At 37.1% G+C, this 23,165-nt stretch overlaps 2 protein-coding genes across 8 annotated transcripts; one reads left to right on the top strand and one right to left on the bottom strand.

Moving 5' to 3' along the window:
- Positions 1–9,492: 9,492 nt before the first annotated feature.
- LOC110615950 (ribonucleases P/MRP protein subunit POP1-like) lies at positions 9,493–16,334 on the top strand. 7 transcript variants are annotated; one of them, XR_006350757.1, is made up of 13 exons: positions 9,493–9,826; positions 11,021–11,528; positions 11,612–11,708; positions 11,868–11,975; positions 12,073–12,303; positions 12,667–12,785; positions 12,869–13,396; positions 13,566–13,674; positions 13,761–14,329; positions 14,777–14,941; positions 15,033–15,271; positions 15,631–15,823; positions 15,964–16,334. XR_006350757.1 is itself a non-coding variant. In XM_043956873.1 (12 exons), the coding sequence occupies exons 2-11, from the start codon at positions 11,080–11,082 to the stop codon at positions 15,229–15,231; spliced, it is 2,574 nt and encodes an 857-aa protein (XP_043812808.1). In that variant the 5' UTR covers positions 9,493–9,826; positions 11,021–11,079; the 3' UTR covers positions 15,232–15,241; positions 15,631–16,334. The 7 variants fall into 7 exon arrangements, 3 of the variants coding, with proteins under 3 accessions (XP_043812808.1, XP_043812809.1, XP_043812807.1); XR_006350755.1 differs by having other exon boundaries at positions 11,062–11,528; positions 15,033–15,330; positions 15,631–16,334; XR_006350756.1 differs by having other exon boundaries at positions 11,055–11,528; positions 15,033–15,330; positions 15,631–16,334.
- A 2,990-nt stretch (positions 16,335–19,324) lies between these two features.
- LOC110614520 (uncharacterized protein At5g39865) lies at positions 19,325–19,892 on the bottom strand. Its single transcript, XM_021756074.1, has 2 exons — positions 19,474–19,892; positions 19,325–19,391 (listed from the first exon to the last, which is right to left on the bottom strand). The coding sequence occupies exons 1-2, from the start codon at positions 19,890–19,892 to the stop codon at positions 19,325–19,327; spliced, it is 486 nt and encodes a 161-aa protein (XP_021611766.1).
- Between the last annotated feature and the right edge of the window lie 3,273 nt (positions 19,893–23,165).

Genomic DNA, 23,165 nt, shown 5'->3' with positions numbered 1-23,165 from the left:
GTCTGTCCACAATCACCCATATGGAGTCCAATCTGTTGGACATCGCCGGTAACCCCACTACAAAGTCCATAGCTATATTCTCCCATTTCCACTCTAGAATAGGTAGCGGGTTAAGCATTCCAGCCGGCTTCTGATGTTCCAGCTTCACCCTTTGACACACTTCGCAGGCTGACACAAACTGTGCCACTTCTTTCTTCATGGCTAGCCACCAATAAACCTTTTTCAGATCTTGATACATCTTGGTGGCTCCGGGGTGAATGCTGTATCTTGCATTATGAGCCTCTCTCATAATGTCTCCTTTTAGCCCTATGTCATCTGGTACACAAAGTCTACTCCCATAGCGGAGGATCCCCTTGCTGTCAAATCTGAACTCACTGTCTTTGCCTAACTGAACAGTCCTGGCAATCTTCACTAATTCTGGGTCCTCATGCTGTTTCTGAGCCACCTGCTCCAGAAACACGGGCGTCACTTTCATCTGAGCAATTAAAGCACCTGTACCAGACAACTCCAACTGTAGACCTTCATTAGTGAGCTTGAAAAACTCCTTCACCACTGGTCTCCTCTCTGCCGTGATGTGGGATAGACTGCCTAGTGACTTCCGGCTTAGGGCGTCTGCCACAACATTCGCCTTACCCGAATGATACTGAATCTTGCAATCATAGTCACTCAGCAGCTCTACCCATCTCCTCTGTCTCAAGTTCAAATCTCTTTGACTCAGGATGTACTGCAGGCTTTTATGATCTGTGAAGATCTCACATTTTATCCCATAGAGGTAGTGCCTCCACATCTTGAATGCAAAGATTACTGCTGCCATCTCAAGGTCATGTGTGGGGTAATTCAACTCATGCTTCTTTAGCTGCCTAAAAGCATAAGCAATCACCCTCTCATTCTGCATTAGTACACAACCCAGTCCCACACGGGATGCATCACAAAAGACTGTAAAGTCTTCATCACTAGATGGCAGAGCTAACACTGGTGCTGAAGTCAACCTCTTCTTAAGCTCTTCAAAACTCTCTTCACACTGGTCGGTCCACACAAACTTCTGATTCTTCCTGGTTAACCTGGTCAGAGGAGCTGCTATTTTCGAGAAGTCCTGAACGAACCTCCTGTAGTAACCTGCTAAACCCAAGAAACTTCTAATCTCTGTCACTGAAGTGGGTCTAGGCCAGTTAGCCACAGCTTCTACCTTCTTGGGGTCTACCTCTATACCATTTTCTGACACCACATGCCCCAAGAATGAAATGCTCCTCAGCCAGAACTCACACTTGGAGAACTTGGCATACAAGCCATGTTCCCTCAAGGTCTGTAGAACCAACCTCAGATGATGGGCATGCTCCTCTGCATTCCTGGAATACACTAAGATATCATCTATGAAGACAATAACGAAGTGATCCAGATACTGACTAAACACTCTGTTCATGAGGTCCATGAATGCTGCAGGGGCATTGGTTAACCCGAATGGCATCATAAGGAACTCAAAATGCCCATATCTGGTCCTTAAAGCTGTCTTTGGCACATCTTCTTCTCTGATCCTCAACTGATGATACCCAGATCTCAGATCTATTTTGGAGAAACAACCCGCTCCTGCTAGCTGGTCGAATAGATCGTCGATCCTCGGCAATGGGTACTTGTTCTTGGTAGTGACTTTGTTCAACTGCCTGTAGTCGATACAAAGTCTAAGGGATCCATCCTTCTTTCTCACAAATAAGACTGGAGCACCCCAGGGTGAGGTACTCGGTCGGATGAAGCCCTTGTCTACCAGCTCCTGTAACTGCTCCTTCAACTCTTTCAATTCTGCTGGTGCCATCCTGTAAGGAGGGATAGAGATCGGTCGGGTTCCAGGCATCAGTTCTATCTCGAACTCTATCTCCCTAGTAGGTGGTAAACCTGGCAGCTCGTCTGGGAACACATTTAAGAACTCTCTAACCACTGGCACCGAGGCGGGCTCTCTGACCTGACTGCTAAGCTCTCTCACATGAGCCAAATACCCCTGACATCCCCTCCTGAGCAATCTACGAGCCTGAAGAGCTGATATCAGACCTCTAGGTGTACCCCTCCTGTCTCCTCTGAAGACAACCTCAGACCCATCCTGACCTCTGAACCTGACTACCTTGTCCCTGCAGTCCAAGGTAGCACCATGGGTAGATAACCAGTCCATCCCTAGAATGACGTCAAAATCTGTCAAATCTAGAACCACTAGGTCGGCGGACAAGCATCTTCCCTCAACAAACATAGGACTACACTGGCAGACTGACTCTGCCACTGATGGATCACACTTGAGTCCACTGACCCAGAGAGGACACTCTAACCCAGAAGTCATCAGACCCAACCTCCCCACGGCTCTCGGAGCAATAAAAGAATGAGATGTACCTGGGTCCATCAAGGCATACACATCTGAACAACCAATGACTAAGTTACCTGCCACCACGGTGTTAGATGCATCTGCCTCCTGCTGTGTCATTGTGAAGATCCGTGCTGGAGCTGATGGACCTTCACCTCGGAAACCCGCTGAAGAAGAGGCTGCTCCTCTCCTTCTGCCTCTGCCACTGGCCTGAGTCATGGCTGGAGCTGCTGGCTGCGCTACACTGCCTGAGGCTGTCTGCTGGGACTGAGCCATCGGGACTGCTCTTGGACATTCTCGAGCCATATGCCCCTCCTGACCACATCTAAAACAGGCATTCGTCCCAAACCAACATACTCCCTTGTGTGGCTTACCACACCTCGCACAAACTGCATTATCCGCACCAGAGCTTGAGCCACTCCCAAATCCCAGACTGGACTTGACTTTACTCCAGAACTTATTCTTCTTACCCTTGGGCTTACCCCATCTCTTACTGCCTGAAGCTGCTGCACTCAGGGTAGAGGGATCTAACCTTCCCCCACCCGGAGTTTTAGGACGAGAAGACTGTGCCACTGTCTACTTAAATGTCCCCTGAACGATGGCACTGGCCTCCATTTTCCTGGCCATATCTACTATGGCATGGAAGCTCTCCCTGTCCACTGACTGAATCAAGGAGGAATACCTGGAATGGAGTTTCATGACATACCTCCTTGACCTCTTCGAATCTGTATCCAGACTCTGCCCAGCAAAAGGCAACAGCTCCAAGAATCTGTCGGTGTACTCCTCTACACTCATTTCCTCCGTCTGCCTCAACTGTTCAAACTCTATCATCTTCAGCTCCCTTGAACTATCGGGAAAAACCCATCCTGCAAACTCGTTTGCAAACTCCTCCCAAGACATGCTGTCCACTCTCGGGTTCACATAATTCTTGAATCACTCTCGTGCCTTCTTGCACTTAAGTGTGAACCCAGCCATCTGAATGGCTCTACTATCATCAGCCCCAATCTCATCTGTGATCACCTTGACCCTCTCAAGATACACAAACGGGTCATCCCCTTTTTCATACTGAGGAGCACCCAACTTCATGTAGTCAGTCATCTTGACCTTGCTCCCACTGGCTGAACTAGGTCTAGAAGGTTGAGTAACTGGGGCTGCTGGTTCTACAGGTGGTGGAGATGGTGCAACATTTTATGAGGTAGGGTTTGCTGGATTTGGATAGTAGGGTGGAGGTGGATACATTGGGTACTGTGAGTATGGTGGGTAGTATGGTGGGTATGGTATCTGTGTGGGATAAGGGGTGAAGCTAGGGTAATCCGATGTACCTCCCATCGAATACCCGGGGTGTTGTGAGAAGTGTGGGTAGTGGGGTGGCTGAACAAATCCCGAGGCCTGAGTGCCTCCTTGGGACTCTCCCATTCCCTCTTCTGACATGCTAACTCCCAGACTGCCATCCCTCCTCTGCTCTACATCCATATCATCCCCCATACCCTCTGACATTCCTCCCTGAACTGTTCCCCTCACTGATCTGCTTCTACCCAGGTCCAGAGACCTTCTAGGGTCTCTTGCTGCTCTTTCTCTGTTAGACCTACTAGACATTGCCCTAGGCAATGCTGGAGGACGGGCGCTCGTGCCCTCATTCTCAGGTGGTACTGCAGTCAATCTTGCAGATCGACGAGTTCCTCTCATCCTGTTTTCTGAAAAACCGCACATAACAAACAAGCATTAGCACCATATGGTTCATGTGGGAACACATGAACCCACATCACATACATTACATATCATAGCATATCATTAATGCACATGCATATTATCATGGCATTTCACATTATCAATCAAGACAGGACTCTACATCCTATCCTAGTGGACATGATCTTTCCTATTGTGCTTGACCTTCTATAACAACTATGAGCCCGACACTCTAGGTCCGACCATATGAACCTAGTGCTCTGATACCACTCTGTAACGACCCGAAAATCGGACCGCTACCGGCGCTAGGATCCAGATCGGCTTAAGGCCGCCGGGACCCGTAGCAAGCCTGACATATAACCTGAAAACCTGTATAATCCCATACATGATCAACAATATGCATAGGAATTAAAAACTTTTCTTTCCATTCATACACCAAACTCAACCTTTGCATGCACTGTACATAACATAAGTCATAAACATTGATCCCTCTGTGGGATTTCATCAGTGCCCCCAAATGGTGACATAACCTGTGTTGAGTTGGTTTACATAAATATCATAAAAATTTCTAAGATCATGTATTAAAAGGGATAACAACAATTTATGGTCAAGCACACCTCTAACATCCATAAACATCATCTCATTACATATCTAAACTATACTTTTACATTACATCATAATCAGTTATCATGTCCACACTAACTATTACATAATCAAAACTTCATTACTCTATCCGGACTCTTGCTCTATCCTGTACCTGCAAGCATGGGGGTAAAGGGAGAGGGGTGAGCTAAAAGCCCAGTGAGTAGAACCATAAAACATATTAACACTATGCTTCAATGGAATGCATCATAACACAGACAATTCACATAAGGGCTGGGTGAACTTGTCACCAATTAGTCCAAGCTAACTCTATGCCAGGCCGTAGCATGGGGTCCTGGTCTTCCTGTCATAACATACATTACTTACCATTGTCCCAGGGCCTCTTCTGGGCTCTTGGTCTTCGAGTCCCATAACCGTGCCAGGCCGTAGAATGGGGTCCTGGTCTTTCCTTACTCTGTGCCAGGCCGTAGAATGGGGTCCTGGTCTTCCTGTCATGGACTAATTGGGTCATCCAACATTCACCCACATCAACAACAATCGGTGCAATGCGGCATATTCGTGAAAACTAATGCAATCATCCTATTGCATGATCATGATGCATGAAACATGATAAAACATTTAATTTCTCAATTTAAAAGATTAAGTTTCATTCCACTCACCTCTGGCTGACTCTGACAATACCGAAGCAGCTGAACTCACTGCTGGGGTCCTCGGTTCCTCGGGTCTGAACATACACAGGTGGACTCAAATGAGGGACCAAACATACTAGAACATAGCTATAAACTACTCCCCAAAAACCCCCTAAAACATCATGAAACAACCATAGAAAAACATGCAAAGGAGGCCTGGACAGGGCACTTTCGGCGGCAGGTTCGGCGGCCGAAAGTCCCTCCAGAGTCGAAAGTCAGGCAGGTTCGGCGGCACCTTCGGCGGCCGAAACTCCCAGACAGAGACGAAACTCATGCATGTTCGGCGGCACTTTCGGCGGCCGAAACTGCCAGACAGAGACGAAAGTCTCCCTTTCGGGGGCAGGCTTCGGCAGCCGAAAGGCTGCTTCCCTAGCCATGTTCGGCGGCCGAAAGTCCTTCGGCTGCCGAACCTGGTTTCTGCCAAAGGGCAGAAACTTGGCTCCCTTTGCACATTTCGCCTCCAAACCTACTAAACATGCACCAAACCTATTCTACAACACACAAACACAAGCATACATGTTCCTAGGGGCCTCAAACCATCATAAACCCCATCTACAACACATCAAGCATCCACATTGTCCATGAACATACATTTATACCCATAAACATAACCATAAACTAAACATGCATTCTAACCCATAGATCTACTTAAAACTTACTTAAAACATGCAATGAGCTTAAGATCGGCTTTTACCTCTTGAAGATCGAGAGGGAGACGACCAAAAACTCGGAGTTGGGAGAGATTGGGTTCTTGAACCTCCAAGCTCCAAAACTTTGCTCAAAAGCTTAAATCTTCAAAACAAAGTTAAAACAAATGAAAATCTTGAAAGATTTAGAGGAAGAACATCAAAGATTGGTGAGGGACGGCGGAGAACTCACCTTGGCCGACAAAGGGGAGAAAAGCTCGCCCGTTTTCGGCTAAGGGACCCTTTTATAGTGGCTGGCCAGTCCACGTTCGGGGGCCGAATGTGCCTCCGCATGCATGCCATGTTCGGTGGCCGAACTTGAGGTTCGACGGCCGAACCTGGACTTCCCTCACTTATGCCTTCGGGGGCCTAAAGCACTCCCGAAGTGCATGCATGTTCGGCGGCCGAACTAGGGGTTCGGCAGCCGAACCTGAGTTTTCCTCCAATGTTATTTTCATGCAAAAACTCATTTTCTTTCATGCTTAAAACATAAAACACATTAAAACATTTTATGAAAACATGATTTTACCCTACTAGAGGCTTCCGACATCCGAGATTCCACCGGACGATAGGAATTCCGATACCGGAGTCCAGCCGGATATTACACTGGCGGTCTTATTTCCGAGACTAGTCACCTACCTTATTGAGGGCTTCATCTTTCCAACCGATTTTATAGTGTCGGCGATCTTATTTCCAAGGCCGGTCACCCACCTCATTGGAGTCTTCATCTCCTCAACCGAATTTGTAATACTGACAATCTTATTTTTGAGACCAGTCACCTACCTTATTGAGGGCTTCATCTTCCCAACCGATTTTTGGTGCCGGTGGTCTTATTTCTGAGACCGGTCACCCACCTCATTGAGATCTTCATATCCTCAACTAGTTTTGTGGTGTCGACAGTCTTATTTCTGAGACCGGTCACCTACCTCATTAAAGGCTTCATATTCTCAACCGATTTTGTTGTGCCGGCAGTCTTACTTTCGAGACTGGTCACCAATCTCATTGGGGTCTTTATCTCCTCAACTAGCTTTGTGGTGCTAGCGGTCTTATTTCCGAGACCGATCACCTACCTCATTGAGAGTGCCGGCGGTCTTATTTTCGAGACTGGTCACCCACCTCATTGGAGTCTTCATCTTTTCAGTCGGTTTTGTGATACCGGCGATCTTATTTTTGAGACGGGTCACCTACCTCATTGAGGGCTTCATTTTCCCAATTAGTTTTGTGACCAGAGCTTCTAGGTTTATGAGCCTTGTTCTTGATTTTAAAATTTATCTACAAAATAAAAGTTTGCACGAAGTATATGTAATAAGAATGCTCGTTATTAATTTAAATTAGGGATGTAAACGGGTAGGGTACCAGCGAAAATTAAACTATCCGAACCCGAACCTGATTTATATTATTAATATCAGAATCCGTTCCGAACCCGATTAAAAATTAATTTAAACTATTCGAATCCGTACCAAACCCGATTATTATTATCCGAATAAAATCCGAATCCGTTTAATCTTATATATTTTAATTAATAATTTATATAAAAAATATTTCTCATTAATAATTTTCATTTAAAAAATCTAATATTTTTAAACAATATTTAAATTTTAAATTTTAAATAAAAATATATAAAAAAAATTTATAAATATTATTGTAAAATATATTTTTTATATTAAATTAATTATTTATATAAACGGGTTCGGGTGGTGAGTATCTTGTACATAAAACCCGAATCCGATCCGAACCCGCAACGGGTATTATTTTTAAAACCCGAACCCGTCCCAAACCCGATTATAACTACCCAAATCCGTTCTATTAGGATTCGGTCGGATCGGGTACCCGAAAATACCCGATCCGTTGCCATCCCTAATTTAAATAACAAGTTATTCAACTTCATATTACAGTTGAATGTAAATATTAATTTTGTCCAACTGTATCATCTCATATAATTCTAAAGAATCTAATAAATAATGTTTCTCAAGCATATATTATTTCGCAATTTTCACTTCTCATATTAATATGCTTAAGCAAATAATCCCTTTCTTAAGGAATTCATATTAATATTAACCACTGATGAGAGCTTTTTAAGCTGTTTCTAAAATACTGTCATGCTCAAGCATATAATTAGAAGGATTAATGTTTGAAACTAGACATGATGACAAAAATACTTTGAACTAAAGAGATAACTGTGTAGTTTGGTTAACTCGTGCATGTCACCCCTCTTCCATGCTTGGCAGATCGCCCTTGTATCGCGTTTCCTTCTTACATCAGCGTCTGCCTTTTTTTAACTTTCATCGTGTGGTTTTAGATGCCGTTAGCAATTCTCGATTCTTTTCTTTCTCTCTTTTTTTCCGGTTTCCTTTGTTGTTTGTCTATTAACTTTTCTTGGGTTATCATGTGGATCTCAATGAGTTTTGTTTAAAAACTTCGGTGACAGTATAGTCTCCTTCGTCTCCACAGTTGGCGCCACTTGATAATGATGAGATCCGGCAAGGCGTTCAGATGAGGACACCTAGACAGAGGTTTGATTTGCTAGGTTGATCATCGTTCTATGATCGGTCTATTAGATCCCTCTATACTTGGCTGTAAAGAATGAGACCTATAAGATGAAGAAGATGGTCAGGGGACCACTGAGTAAGTTTCTGGTTGAGACCCTCTGACGCTCAAGTCAGATATGAGAACTTTATGGAGTTAAAAGAAGTAAAACATAGAAGAGAATGGTGGTTCTGGATTTTCCCTATGTGACCGTGAGAGATAGAGATAGGTCTCTTTTCATAGAAGGAGAGATCTTTTTTTTTTCAGGGTTAATCTGATGTATAAATACCTTTAAATAAAGTTGATACCCCTAGTGTTATGTCCCTTCTGATGGAGCAAGAATGCTTTTGTGCAGGTGTATTAGACAATACATTAATGATGGGTTATAGGACAATAAATGCAAAGCTGGCCAGTTTGTACCTTCTACATGTGCGCTTATGATTTTTGTGCTGAACTAAGGAGGCGACCAGCTCATAGGAGGTCGTCATCTTTACTCTGACTTCATCAGGTCGTGTTGGGTTCATCCGACCTATATAGAAATGAGTTTCTTCAGATTAGTGAGGTCGGTTACGTCGGTGTTTAAAGTCTTGTTGTAGTATGGATTTTTGAAGAGGTTGATTTATCTGTTTCGAATTTAAATAAATTTAGGAGTGTTGCTGATCTAATATTTTATACTTAATAGGTCAGATTTTTTTACTGCTAAGTCAAACTAAATAAAAAAATTTTTAATTCGCGTCTATATATGTCACGGTTTTAGGGTTTTATTTTTTATATGTTATCTATCAATATTAGATTTATAAAGAGTTTTATAATTATACTTTAATTTTAGATAGTATATATATTTATAAATTGATTTAATTGGGCAAATTTAAGATGCCTAGTTTTGGTTAAAATTATGTATTTTTTTTATGATTGTATAATTTAATTAATTGGTTATAAAAACCAAAACTACAGTTGCAAAAGCGCCTAACACATTATTTCAAAGGACCCGTCGACCGCCTGAGCAGCAGCACGTCGCGCCAGCACCACCGCCGCATCGCTAGCCTGTGAGCCTCCGCACGCCGCACCTCTACATCGACCGCTCGTTTGCAGCCCACCTCTGCATCGCGCGACTGGGAGCCGCCGCAGCACTGCCCCTCGTGCTCGTGAGCCGCCGCACGCCGCACCTCTGCATCGACCGCTCGTTTACAGCCCACCGCTGTATCGCGCGACTGTGAGCCTCCGCACGCACGCACCTCTGCATCGACTGCTCGTTTGCCACCCACCCGGCTCCTCTGCAGTTCAGCAGTTCAACGGTAAGCATTTTTTTTTAATCCGAAGAAAATAGTTCCTGTCCCTCCAATGATATGTGGGCTCTGGTTGCTCACGTAGCATTGCTAAATAGGTTTGCACACATATGTGAATATGTTTTTAGCAGTCTGGGTAGAATTTTGGTTGGTATTATTGGAAGCATTATGAATTTATTATGACATCCAAGTTTATAGGCATCATAGTGTTGCTTAGACATACTTAGCCTGTAGTTCCAAAAAATGGAGTCATTTCTGGTTTTCTTTTACAATGGAACCATGGAGGTGGTTATTCCATTCTGTTTCCATCAGATTATGTGATTGAGTGTTAAAAGTATGTAGTATATGAATATTCATTCTTTTTATCAATACTTAAGTAGTTAACTTGCAGAAGAGATATATTTGATAGCATCATGTTGTGCAAAGTTCACAATTGATATGATATGTTATTGTAAAATGGACTTGGAGTAATTTCACTTTGGTTTTGGATAATTAATTATTTTATTGTTTCCATTATTTCTCAACACGCCCTCTACGCATTTGCAAAATAGAATTGTTTGAAAAAATTACAGTGAATTTTCTCCAAAAAAATTTAATTTGAATTGAGTTACTCAATTAGCCTTATTTTCATTTATTATGTAGTCGGAATTCAAGTTGACTAGTTGAGCAAGCATGAAGATGATAAAATTATATAGCTCGTTTCAAATTTTATTCGCTTGATATTAAACTTTGTGTGATATTTGTATTATGTTATTGAGTTTGTATTTATTTGTATTATATTTGTTATGAATTGTGTTTTGTAATCTTTTTTGAAGGTGCTTACTCTCTTTTTTAATGTTTATTTATATTAATGATGACTATTAACTCATTAAAGTGTATTTAAAATAATTTGTCATTATTAATTTGAGTTTGAACTTGAGCTTGAGCCGAGTCTTTTTATTTTGAGTTTGAACTCGAGCTTTGTTAACGAGTTTCTTAATCGAGTTTTTCGAATTCAAACTCGAATTAGGCTCATTATTATACTAAACAAGCTTTTCTCGAACCGAATTCGATAATAATATTTAATTCACGAGCCGAGCTTGAGCTACTGAAATTTTTTAATAAATGAGCTTGAGCTTTACAAAACTCGGCTCGACTCAATTCGATTGCACCCTAAATTAACAGACGTCAGTTGTATTCTTTGCCGCTCTCTCATATGCTCAGTTCCCAACCTTAAGCCATTGCTTACTATCATCAACGTGAAGGTAAAAGTAACACTTCCAATGGCTGGCGATGGAAGCAAAAGCAGTGAAGTCTCAGCAATTCCACCTCGAAAAATCAATGTGCAGAAATTTGTAGAATCGCGCGCTTCTGAGCTCGAGACTCTTCACTCAATAGTATCAGACCGGTTGAATAACAATTTCCGATCTCGAAGAAACAAGAGAAGAAGAACCACTGCGTATGACAATCAAAATGCAAAGAAGAGAGATAAAAGAAGGAGAAAATTTGAAATAGCTATTGATAGAAGCAATAATGTGGCTTCGGAGCAAAACCAGGAAAGGCTTCCTCCTCGTCGCGTTCGGCGGAGAGTTGAACTTAGAAGGAATTCTAAAAGTGGTTTCTCTACTTCCAGCGAAGGGACAAAGAGGCTGAGAACGTATCTTTGGCATTCGAAGAGGTTCACAATGACAAAGCTGTGGGGTTTCCACCTTCCCCTGGGTTTGCAGGGCAGGTAACATTGTCATGTAATCTGTAGCTAAAAGTTTTTGCAAAATTAATAAGCTATTCTTTTTAGAGTGGGTTTGTATGATGCAGAGGAAGGGGGTCTCGAGCTTCATTGAAGTGGTACAAGCATGGGGCTCTTGTGCATGATGCAAGCTATTATACTGCTGTCCAGTTGGAGGGTCCAGAGGTAGGCATTACCCTCTCTTTGTAATTAGCAAATCTTTTAAGTTGAATTTTTATTGCTTTGATAGTTCTCATTTGTTGTAAGGTTCATAATTTATAGAACTTTTACTTGTAAGATTTATAAGTTGGAAGAATTTTTTTTTTAATGATATGTGATTTCTAGGATTCATTAACGTCAATCCTAAGGATGGTGCTCGAGCCTTCTTCATCAACTCAATCTGAGGAAATTACAAATACTATTCTTTCTGGTTGTATCTATGGAACCGCCATGGTATATTACTCCACTGCAATTGTTTTGTTGTTATTTTTTTCCTGAAGGAGGATAACCCTATGATGTGCATATATGAAACTCCTTTTGTTTTTTTCAGCTTCATCATGTTGGAGCGCCTGTTTCTGAATTGATAGCTCCTGTGACTTATATGTGGCGACCTTATCATCTTCCGAATGGAGAAAACGGTGGTAGTCACTGTAATTCTGATGGATGCAATGAGTCGACAAGTTCTGAATCATTTTCTTCCCATCGCCAGCTTTGGGTGTTGATACATGCTTCAGCTTTCAATGAGGGATATGATGCTCTAAAATTTGCTTGTCAGAAACTTGTATGTCCTTTTTGTACCTGAAAAAATTTGTAAATTTAAATTTTGTTGTAGCTAAATTGGTGTTGACTTGCTATCTTACAAATAAGGTTTTCAGGAATTCCTTTTCCTCTAAATTCCCAGCTTGTTGGTAAAAGATGATTGGTTGACCATATCTACAGCATATATTTCACCTTTTGTTTCTTGCCTCATGCCTCATTTTCATGTATTATAAATTGGTAAATCACGTCCCTTTGGTTTGTGATTTGCTTTCCTGACCATTAATTTTGTGTTGGAATTGGAGAACTTAATTTTTAGGTATTCTAAACATTCTAGAGGTTTGTGATATCTTAATATGTGAATTTCTTACTTTTCTTATTTTTTCAGATGAGTGAGAGTGGCATCTTGATCAATTGCATTTCACTTGAAGGCGAACTTGCAAAACTAGAGGTAATGGGATCGAAGGCATTTCAACTTCTTCAAAAGATATTACATCCTGTTTATTGGTGAGCCAACTAATAATTTTTTATGTTTCTTTGGGATCAAGATTTTTAGTTAACTATGGCTAAGGCTGCTTACTTGTGTGTAGTGATTCAAAGAATTCCTGGCAACTGAGGAAATGTGCTGTTGAAGATGCGGATCATGATTCCAAGCTTAAGAATCCTTCTATACTAGAAAATGAGCAGAATATGTCTTCATGTTCTATGTTTCCTTTTACAGTCAGGGATCCTCGAGCAATGTCTGAGACAAAGATCGGTGATGTTTCTGTGGCAGCTGCTACCACAATGAATTATGTGTCTGAAGATGAACCTAGAAAGGATGTCACTCCACTGGGAAATCCAGAAAAGATTGAAGATTTACTTTGGCAACCATGTTCAAAACCTGAAGGGGATAGCAGTTTCTCTAACAAAGGGGATCTGTGGGATGCAGCTTGCAGAATAAGTCTCCCTGTGGAAGATAATGTTCTTTGCTTGGAAAAACACCGTTTGCGTATGGATTTCGTTTGCCTTGATGATGCAAAATCAGGGATGCCGAGTACTGCAGTTGATGTTCATGGTTCAAGATCTTGCCCTATTGTTCTTCTTAAACACAACAATGGAATGGGCTCATTCATGGGGTAATTCTTTTTACTAGATTTAATCTCTCATTTGTTGTTATTAGAAGTAATTGATCTGGTTCATTTTCATATATTTCCTGTGATCATATGTGTACCACGATTACATCTTTGCAAAAAAAATGAGCTGTATTCTTCATTAGCACCTCTTATATGTTGCTTATCTTTACAGATGGTCAATAATAATGCCCTTGTGCTGGGTCAAGGTCTTTTGGATATCTTTCATCTCCAAAGGAGCTCGTGCCATAGGTCTTAGAGAGAAACGATGGATTGCATGTGAAGTATGTGTGCTTAACAAGCAAGAATTTTTTTTTAAAAAAAAATGGTAACAGAACAATTATGATTTTTTTTTATTATTTCTTTGCAGGTAGGGTTACCCTTTTTTCCTTCAGATTTTCCTGACTGTAATCCATACCTCTCTTCTAAGGCAATTGAAAGTGCTGCCATAGACCAAAAAGCAGAACGACTATGTCCTGCTGTAAGATCCTTGAAAGTGCCTGTTCCACCCCCATGGAATAGCGTCCGCATTGCTGTGCAAGTGGCTTCAAGTTCTCATGCAAAAGACATGATTGGTGGCAATTCAATGTCAATCTTTAGATGTGATCATAGTGATATAACATCACTCAGGGTTGATGGTAACTCATTTGATGGAATTGTAGCAAGGACATCCAATATGTTGGCTGATTTTATGAATGAAATATATGGTGATTGTTCACTTTTATTCCCTCAAGCTCCAAACTGGAAGATGAAGTTTCTAAAGTCTATCAATGATGAAAGTAAACTTGGTCAACTTCAAAATGGTATTATGCGAATGAATTCTAACCGTCAAATGTGCTTTGTTAGAGTTCTTCTCCATGCATATAAAAAAGGTGTTTTTGAAGAGGGAGCAGTTGTATGTGCACCTTGTCTCAGTGATGTGTCACTATTGACTTCCAGGTATTCTTCCAGAACTTTTTATTCTTATTGATGCATCAGATTACTTTGAAAATCTGAGGTTTGCTTGATTATGTGAATTCTTGCTGAAATTGCATTAGGCTTCATTTGATAGGTGTGAATTTATAATAATAAGGTATTCAATTTGGATATTATTTGAAAGTTTATAATTATAATTTAAAAGACAAACCCAATCATCAATCATTTAAATGCACACCAACAGATTATAGATTCATAAGTCATAGAAGGATATTTTGCAAAATTAGAAGGATGTTTGTGCATCTCTCATTTTTTCAAGAGCTGAGTGGGACATTTAAAGGAGTGTTTTACTGTAATATGAACATTGCAAAGATCATCTAACGTATAGGGTTGAAATTATCATTTGGGGATTCCTACTGTTCATGAGGCTTATCATCTGATGTTATTTGATGTGGTTGGCACGTGCTTCAGGTCAGAAAATAATGAGACTGGTTTTCAGATTCCTACCTCTGTGGTGAGGTCATACTTCAAAGAGCAATCTTCTGGTAAGTGGGAACTCCAGATACCAGAAAACGCTGCTGAAGAGTCCCATAGGTGGCCTATTGGTTTTGTCACGACAGGATTTGTTCGAGGGAGGTTAGTGATGATGTTATTCTTTTATTTCTTTCAATGAATATGCAACTCTTTCTTTGGTAACAGAATCACAGGATTTACTTTTGATATGCAGCAAGAAGCCAATGGCAGAGGCCTTTTGTGAAGCAGTTTTACTAGCGCATCTTAGGGAAGAACAGTGGAATGGGATACCTGTAAAGAAGAGTAGAAAAGAAATATATGTGCTTGTCAGGAACTTGAGATCTTCAGCATATAGACTTGCTATGGCATCAGTTATCTTGGAACAACACCAAGACGATATGGAGTTCTTGTGAAATGCTGCAGGTGTGATAACAAATGCGCAGATGAAGTTAGGTAGATTATGTCGAGTCATTATGATGTTACATTGCAAAAATGGATTAGAGCTATTGCAGGTACTGATAGGATTTTGCTGAAAGAACATAGGGGTATATTTTGTTCTCTTTTTTATTGAATGAAAAAGAAAAAAGAACTTTTGTTTCTAAGGATAGAGTAGGAAGTTAGTATATGATTTCTTGTTTGTCCACTTTATAAGATTTTAAAAATGTGATAAATAAATATTTTAATTTTAGAGTTTATAAATCAAGATAAATACTTTTGAAAGGTTACTACTAGTGTTTAGTGATAAATTAGTTGGTAGAAGTCTGTATCACTGTTATAAGTCAAAATCACTATTTTGCATGGTGAGGTCGCAGGTGGATGTTGCCCATGCGGCTTTGATCCGCAGTAACTTAAGCCCAAAGGAGAGCAGAAGCTCGTTCCTGGAAGTCAGCTGGCAACCTCCTCCCGTGAAATTGCTTCAAAGTGAATACGAATGGTTGCTTTCTTGATGTTTGGTTCGTGCTTTATGGGAATGGTCTTTTCAGAGACTGGAATGATAATTGTTGGGCAAGTGTTCTATCTTTGCTGCTGAACTCTTGGCAACTTATAATCGTTTAAGATATTGATTTGAGAATCCCACGGATGATAGTTGAGTGTGATAACATAGGCGTTATGGAAGCTATAACTGATTGCATCATCTTATTCAGGATGCTTTGCTTCTTTACTCAAGGCTGTTTCTTCCCTTTTACAAGCGGTTCTAAAAGTTAAAAGTCACACGTATCCCTAGAGAATCTACTGCCGACTGGTTAGTGGACTTCGCGAAGGATGTCCCTAGAGGCGTCGATGTTCTGGCTTCTCCACTAGAGTTGCTGCCTTGGCTTCAAAAAGGGATGTAGTTGGAGTTATCTCTCTGACGTTAGTTTTTGTGTTTTTGTTGCCTTGTATTCCTTTTATTATCCCAAGCAAAAAACAAAAGTCATAATCACTAGGAAGCTCTTATTGTTTTAAAAATGAATTATATACTTGATGTTTTGTGAATTATTAATTATATATGTTAATCAGTATTTATTACATTAAATATTGAGCAAATGATTGATTGTATAGTTATTTTATGTTTAATGTACTTCCTCTATATTTATTTTTTCACCATTAAATCGAGATTTATTAGTTCATATAATAATAATTGTGAATTATAGGTTATATGGTGTGTGTATATATGTATTACAGATTGTTGATACAATTAGATGCAGAACTAAATATGAGAATTTTTTGTAGATGTTTTAAATGGGACAGTATGTTAACTAATATATAAGTAAGGGTATGTTAAATTGATCAAGAATCACGAATCATTAGAATCTTGTTATATAACTCTATCTTATATATACTGACACTCCACGAATCATTAGAATCTTTTTATTTTTAGTAAATATGATTAAAAATTGAATTTAAAATATAAAAATATTTTTAATTAGTCCTTATAATTATTTATATTTTCAATAATAAAAAAATAAATAAAGTATGTTGCTTATGTTAGCAAAGTTGAAATTTGGAAAATTAATATTGAATGTTTTGTTCTAATTTTTATTCTCTTATACCTCATAATGTACACTTGTATGAATTTTCATGTCTTCTACATCATTCTTTTTATTTATTTATTTATTTATTGGGATAAATTAGGAACATCGGCTAAAGCAAACAATTTTCAACATATAGGAAATTTCATTTATTTTATTTTTTAATTTTTGCAGAGGGAAAAGGAAAATATTCTATATTTTAAATGTGTTATTTTAATTTAGAAAATTTTGATTTAAAATATAAAAAAAACTTTTAGATTTTCAATACTTTTAAAGATTAAATTATTTAAAATCGCATTTTAAAAATAATAGTGTCTTAAAGTTTAGAGTTATAAGAGTCACGCTGCTACGATCTGAAAAACTCATTAGTATTCTATCATTGAACACTATCATTAATTTAAAAAAACTAATGTGTCTATTAAAAATTGAATTGATGTGAAGTGGTTGATGTTTATACACAGTGACTTTACGAGAAAACTACAGTAACTTTAACACCTAAGTTAGTAAACTGATAAAATAACCGAATATAATAAATTAGTTATAGATGTGTAAGAATGTGTATCTTAATTTGTGCACACATCAACTTTTATTAATTATCAAATTTCTTATGAATCTGACTGATATTGACTACTTGATAAAAAATCTTAATTTGAATCTATTGGATTATATCCGCGATCAATAATTTTTCATAAAAACTTTGTTCAGTAGAGCGCGAGTCTTGATAATACAACTATTAGAGTGGTTTGGTCTTTTTTTTTTTTTTTTTTATGGATAAGATCTTTATAGGAGTGTATCATGTAACTCTAATTTATTGTGACAATTTATAATTTATTTTGAGTGATTATTATGTTATATTTTAAATATTTATCAATCATATGATACCATTAAATTAAATAATAATTAATTTCAATAAGAGTTCAATGGAGATCTCTAACAACTAGAAGATGAATTCAATTGAGTTAAATATCTTAAATTTTCTAATCTTTTTAATAGTTTTTGGTGCTAATATACTATATAATTAAAATTTTGATTATTCTTAAACTTTTTGTGGTAATTATGTATGGTGGAATGCATGTATAGATTGCTAATATTTTATAAATATTAAGAAATTAAAAAAAGGGAAATGGACTATAGTTTCCAAAAAGATAATGATAGAAAACAATGTGGGTCTAATGCTTTAGGAGACAAAAGATTGTTATTGATATAATATTGCTCTATTTTTTGGAGCAAGAAAATAAACATCATAATGTTTATGAATATTTAAAATATTTTTCAAATTAAAAATATTAAAAATAAAAATATTCTCTCCGAGCGTTATTATTTTTTAATTAAAATTTTCACAAGCGACCACGAAATATTTTTATTTATTAACGACTTTTTTTTTTCAAATTAACAATTCATATAATGATTTTCTTATATACTTCTACACGTTTTTATAATATATATAATAATGTAAGTTTTCCTCTGTACTCCTTTTGTAACTCGGTACTCCCGCCTTTTCCTCTTTTTTAAACCTAACTTTTTATTTTTCCTTCTCCATGAGAAACGATCTGCGTCAATTAACTATCGATAAATAAGAAAATATAGTTATACCTATTAATTTGACAGTCAACAGTAAGCGGCTCATCCCGTCAAAGATCGGAATAATAAAAAACAATGATCGTTTAAGATATGTTTATATATATATAAAGAATTTAAAATTGGACTCACAGATTTAATATGGTAAGTGCATTTAAGTAAATTTGATAGAACTCTCATATTCTAGTCTCTCAATTTCTAATCCCCATTCTAAAAAAAAAAATTAAAATTATTTACTTATTCAAATTTTTATAATAAAGCATGTTAAATTTAATTTTAAATTAATTTTTTTTATAAATTTGACTAATATGTATTAAAGTTAATAATTTTCTCAATGATATTTTCTAAAGCATATTATAGTAGCTATCCATGATTTGTTTTTTTTATGTTGAATATTCTTCAATAGGTATGGTGTATGATTGAAATACTGCATTTCCCTTTTATGTAATAGAAATTAGAAATGGCTTATGTTTGCGAAAAACAAAGAAAAAGAGAAAAAAAAGGAGAAATAGTATCACAGGGACTTGTTAGAAAAATAATAAACAAAAATCAACAAGTAAAGATTTACAAGTTTCACAAATAATTCATAAATCATCAAACACTTGCTGCTAAGTATATAAACATCTGTGGCAAAAAAAAAGTCTATAAACATCTAATCAAACAAATCCCATCAAATAAAAGAACCCAAATAGGAAGATTCCCACTTTCCAGTATTCCATTTTTTTCTAAAAGAGAAAATAAGCAAAAGAAAAAACAGCTGCTACTTCCATTTTAATATTATTTTATTTCTATATTTCCTATTGTGGATAGAGAGCTAAGTTGACAAACGTCGCCGCTTCACGGGATAACATAGGCCGCATTTAATCAGACCGTTTACATTGCACGGGATAACATAGGCCGCACTTAATCAGACCGTTTACATTGCACGATGTGCAGGTCCTAAACCCATGCTTCTCAGAGTAGATCTTATGGCTGCCATTGCACTGTGCACAAAGAACATATCTCAGCCCTTCACAAACATCACAGACGCTATTAAATTTAATTTTAATATTGTTTCCTACAAACGGTAACCCACCAATCAGCTTACTCAACTCACCACTCTCATTCATATTCTTGATCTCCTCGGCCCCACCAACATACTTCCCTCCTAAGAAAACTGCAGGTAACCTAACTTTTTTGGACGCAGTGATCATCTGTATCTCGTCGAGATATCCGGCATCCATGGACAAATCTCGCTCGTCAATTGGGACGTGAAATCCACGGAGGATTGATCTGACGGTTCTGCAATCTTCGAATGTTTTGCGGACAATGCCGAGGCTGGTAAAGCAGAGGATGATCTTGTGGTCATCCTGGTTAGGAGGTGGTGAAATTATGAATGTTTTAGAGCAGTTGCGGTGGTGGCGGTGGAGTGGGGAGGCGCGGTGGAAAATGGTGGGTCTTCTGGGGGTTTGGGGTTGGGATTTGGGATTGGGATTTGGATCCATTTTGTTATTCTAAGAGAATGACATTGATATCTTTGAAAGATGAGCAGGAGAAGTACCTTGGTGAAGGTGGCTTCGGCGGCTGTCTTGGGGAGGTGTGAGCCCTACTTGGTGATCTCAGCCACTCTAGCCACATTAGAGATATATAGAGAGAGAGAATGGAAGAGACATGAGACTAGTTAGGATTACAAAGTAGGACTGAAAATCTTCGGAGGTCTTTAAAAATATTAGATATTCTCAATATTTATTCTAAATTTGGATTTTGTAAGAAGGAAAGTAATTATATATATAGTCATGTTTGCTTGGAAAGATTTGAAGTTATAGTAATTAATTATTTATGGGTTTTTAATATTAATATTTGTAAAAACGATGGAGCCAATTGGGAAAAAATGGCAATGCAGCACATGGTAATATTTTTAATTCCTTGGTTTCGGGGACGTTCAGAGATGAAATATTTATTCTAAATTAGGATTTAGTAAGAAGGAAAGTAATTATATATATAGTCATGTTTGCTTGGAAAGATTTGAAGTTATAGTAATTAATTATTTATGGGTTTTTAATATTAATATTTGCAAAAAAAGATGGAGCCAATTGGGAAAAAATGGCAATGCAACACATTATAATATTTTTAATTCCTTGGTTTCGGGGATGTTCAGAGATATGAAATATTTATTTTGAATTTGGATTTAGTATGAAGGAAAGTAATTATATATATAGTCAAGTTTGCTTGGAAAGATTTGAAGTTATGGTAACTAATTATTTATGGGTTTTTAATAATAATATTTGCAAAAAAGATGGAGCCAATTGGGAAAAAAATGGCAATGCACACATGGTAATATTTTTAATTCCTTGATTTCGGGGATGTTCAGAGATATGAAATCTTTATTCTAAATTTGGATTTAGTAAGAAGGAAAGAAATTATATATATAGTCAAGTTTGGTGGGAAAGATTTGAAGTTATGTTAATTAATTATTTATGGGTTTTTTATTTTAATATTTGCAAAAAAGATGGAGCCAATTAGAAAAAAATGGCAATGCAGTACATGGTAATATTTTTAATTCCTTGATTTCGAATATTCCTTAATTTCGGGGATGTTCAGATATATGACTAGTGGCAATTGGGGGTGCACTGAGATCTGCCAATCTCTAAATAATTTTTCTCTAATAAAGTGAAGAGCAGCTAGTGTGGAGAACTCCAATAAATTCTGCTTGCCACTATGGAACTTAATTGCCTGTGCCATATGTATGAGCAAATGCATGTGCAGTAACAACTCCGAAATCATTATTGAAATTTTAATATCATTTGTAGAATAAAAGATGTCATAGGGTGACAATGGTTTCTTCCCGCCATTTCCATCTTAGTAAGGAAAAAAAGTATTTTTTAGTGTATATGGTATAAGAAAATTAATTAACTTTTTTAATTTTAAAAAATATATTAAAATATTTTTAATATTTTTAAAAAAATAATAATGATTTTTTATTAATTTTAAGGTTAAATAATATAAAAAAATTTAAAATGTTATGAATATAAAAAATTAATTAATAAAATTTTTAAATATCTAAAATATTAATTAATAAATTTTTAAAATTATAAAAATTAAATAGTAAAATATTTAATGAATAAAATTAACCTAATGATTTACTAATAAATTTTAATATATTTTTTAAAATTAAATTTTTTTATAAAAATTAAGTAATAATTTTTTCTTAAAATAATACTTAATATTTTGATTCAGTGATTAAAAAAATAAATTATAAAAAATTATCTTTTATATTCAACTAATCACTAACATAACTGCTATTCACTACTAAATAAGGTGAATAATCAGTTAATAGTTTAATAAAACCGTTAATATTACAGAAAAAGGCTTAGCCTAAACCCCAATGTCCTTAATATAGACTCTTATCATCAAATCTTATCCATATGCTTATATGATTTTTCTTAACCTCATCCTAAAATGAGTTAGATGAATAATCATCCGTCCTTAATAAGTGAGGCTACATTCAAAGTATCTAATTTGCATCCTAAAATTTTATTGAAAAATGGGAATTATCAGTATGGACTCACATTTAATTCTCTTAATTATGTTTCCAGAATTCAAAAACAAACTTCAAGGGAAGATTTTTGAGTCATCTATATCTGCTAGTGTTTCTACTAACTCTAATTTATCTGCATCCTTCTTTCTTATAATAATATTATTTACTTTTCTTTTCTGTAAATAATCCATGATAATAGGGTAAGAGTTCCAAAACACTATCTTTTATATTGTTTATGAAAATGTTTGATGTTTTAAAAGTTGGTGTTGAAAGTTACATATGATATAAAATAGCTTGTTTAGATAAGTCCCAGAAGAAACAAGAAAAAATTTCACAAAAATATTTAATATAAAACTTTATTTTAAATATGAATTAATTTAGAGAGATATTTTGAAAATCTAAAATTGATTAAATAATATTCAAAATTATGAGAATAGAAGAGTATTATAAATCACACACTTGTTATCTTCTAACATATTTATTTTTTATTTATTCAAAATTTATCCCCAAATCCTATTCCTTTCTTTCTTACTTATTCTTTCTTTTTTTTTTTTTTTTCTTACTTGCTCAATTCTCTAATTACAATTCTTATGGAAAATCACTTGCTTAATTCTTTAATTACAATTTTTATGGAAAATCACATAATTGTTGTTTGTACATCCATCTAACAATATGAATGGATTTGTAAACCTATCCTTGCGAGCTAGTTTTGAAGCGGAGTCGCATTATAGCTTTTCTACAAGCTGGGTGCCTGCACCTCTCTAGAAGCATCTATCCAGTAATGAGGGGAAGTAGCGTACTGATGAAAAGAAACATCCAGTGACGTAGACCCAACACTGAAAAGATTCTCCAAACTCGATCAGCTAGACTTCAGTGTTTCTCCTTGGAACAAACTGATTAAACTGGAGAGACTTACATATCCAGTTGGCTCTTGCTGGTTCTGGATGCAGAGCAATGGGAGTCCTTCCAGTGCAGACCGAAAATATGAATTTATTCAATTGTCTTTCATAGGATAATAAACTTATGGGAGGTTGGGCACTTCTCATTCAAAGCTCCAGAAGAGGTGCTGGATAATAGATCTCTCTATATTCATATGCACATAAATCATCAATAAGGAACAGAGGTGGCAGATCCATCAGGTTAGCTGCTCCAATAAGACATAATATCCCTGCATTCCTGCAAAATATGCAGTATGTTGTCCAAGGCTCCTTTGCTTTTCACTTTAATGTTTGTTTTGCAA

This window comes from Manihot esculenta, chromosome 5 (assembly GCF_001659605.2).
Source record: "Manihot esculenta cultivar AM560-2 chromosome 5, M.esculenta_v8, whole genome shotgun sequence".
Lineage (NCBI taxonomy): Eukaryota > Viridiplantae > Streptophyta > Magnoliopsida > Malpighiales > Euphorbiaceae > Manihot > Manihot esculenta.
Note: the sequence above shows the minus strand (reverse complement) of the source record. Positions and strands in the feature narration are given on the sequence as shown.

What these genes read in the sequence shown, in the direction of transcription:
- LOC110615950 (XM_043956873.1), top strand. Translation starts at nt 11,080, where the DNA reads ATGGCTGGCGATGGAAGCAAAAGCAGTGAAGTCTCAGCAATTCCACCT. An exon ending in CCCCTGGGTTTGCAGGGCAG is followed by an intron (nt 11,529 to 11,611) that starts GTAACATTGTCA and finishes TGTATGATGCAG; the next exon opens with AGGAAGGGGGTCTCGAGCTT. An exon ending in GGAATGGGCTCATTCATGGG is followed by an intron (nt 13,397 to 13,565) that starts GTAATTCTTTTT and finishes TTATCTTTACAG; the next exon opens with ATGGTCAATAATAATGCCCT.
- LOC110614520 (XM_021756074.1), bottom strand. Translation starts at nt 19,892, where the DNA reads ATGGATCCAAATCCCAATCCCAAATCCCAACCCCAAACCCCCAGAAGA. An exon ending in AAGCTGATTGGTGGGTTACC is followed by an intron (nt 19,392 to 19,473) that starts GTTTGTAGGAAA and finishes CTTTGTGCACAG; the next exon opens with TGCAATGGCAGCCATAAGAT.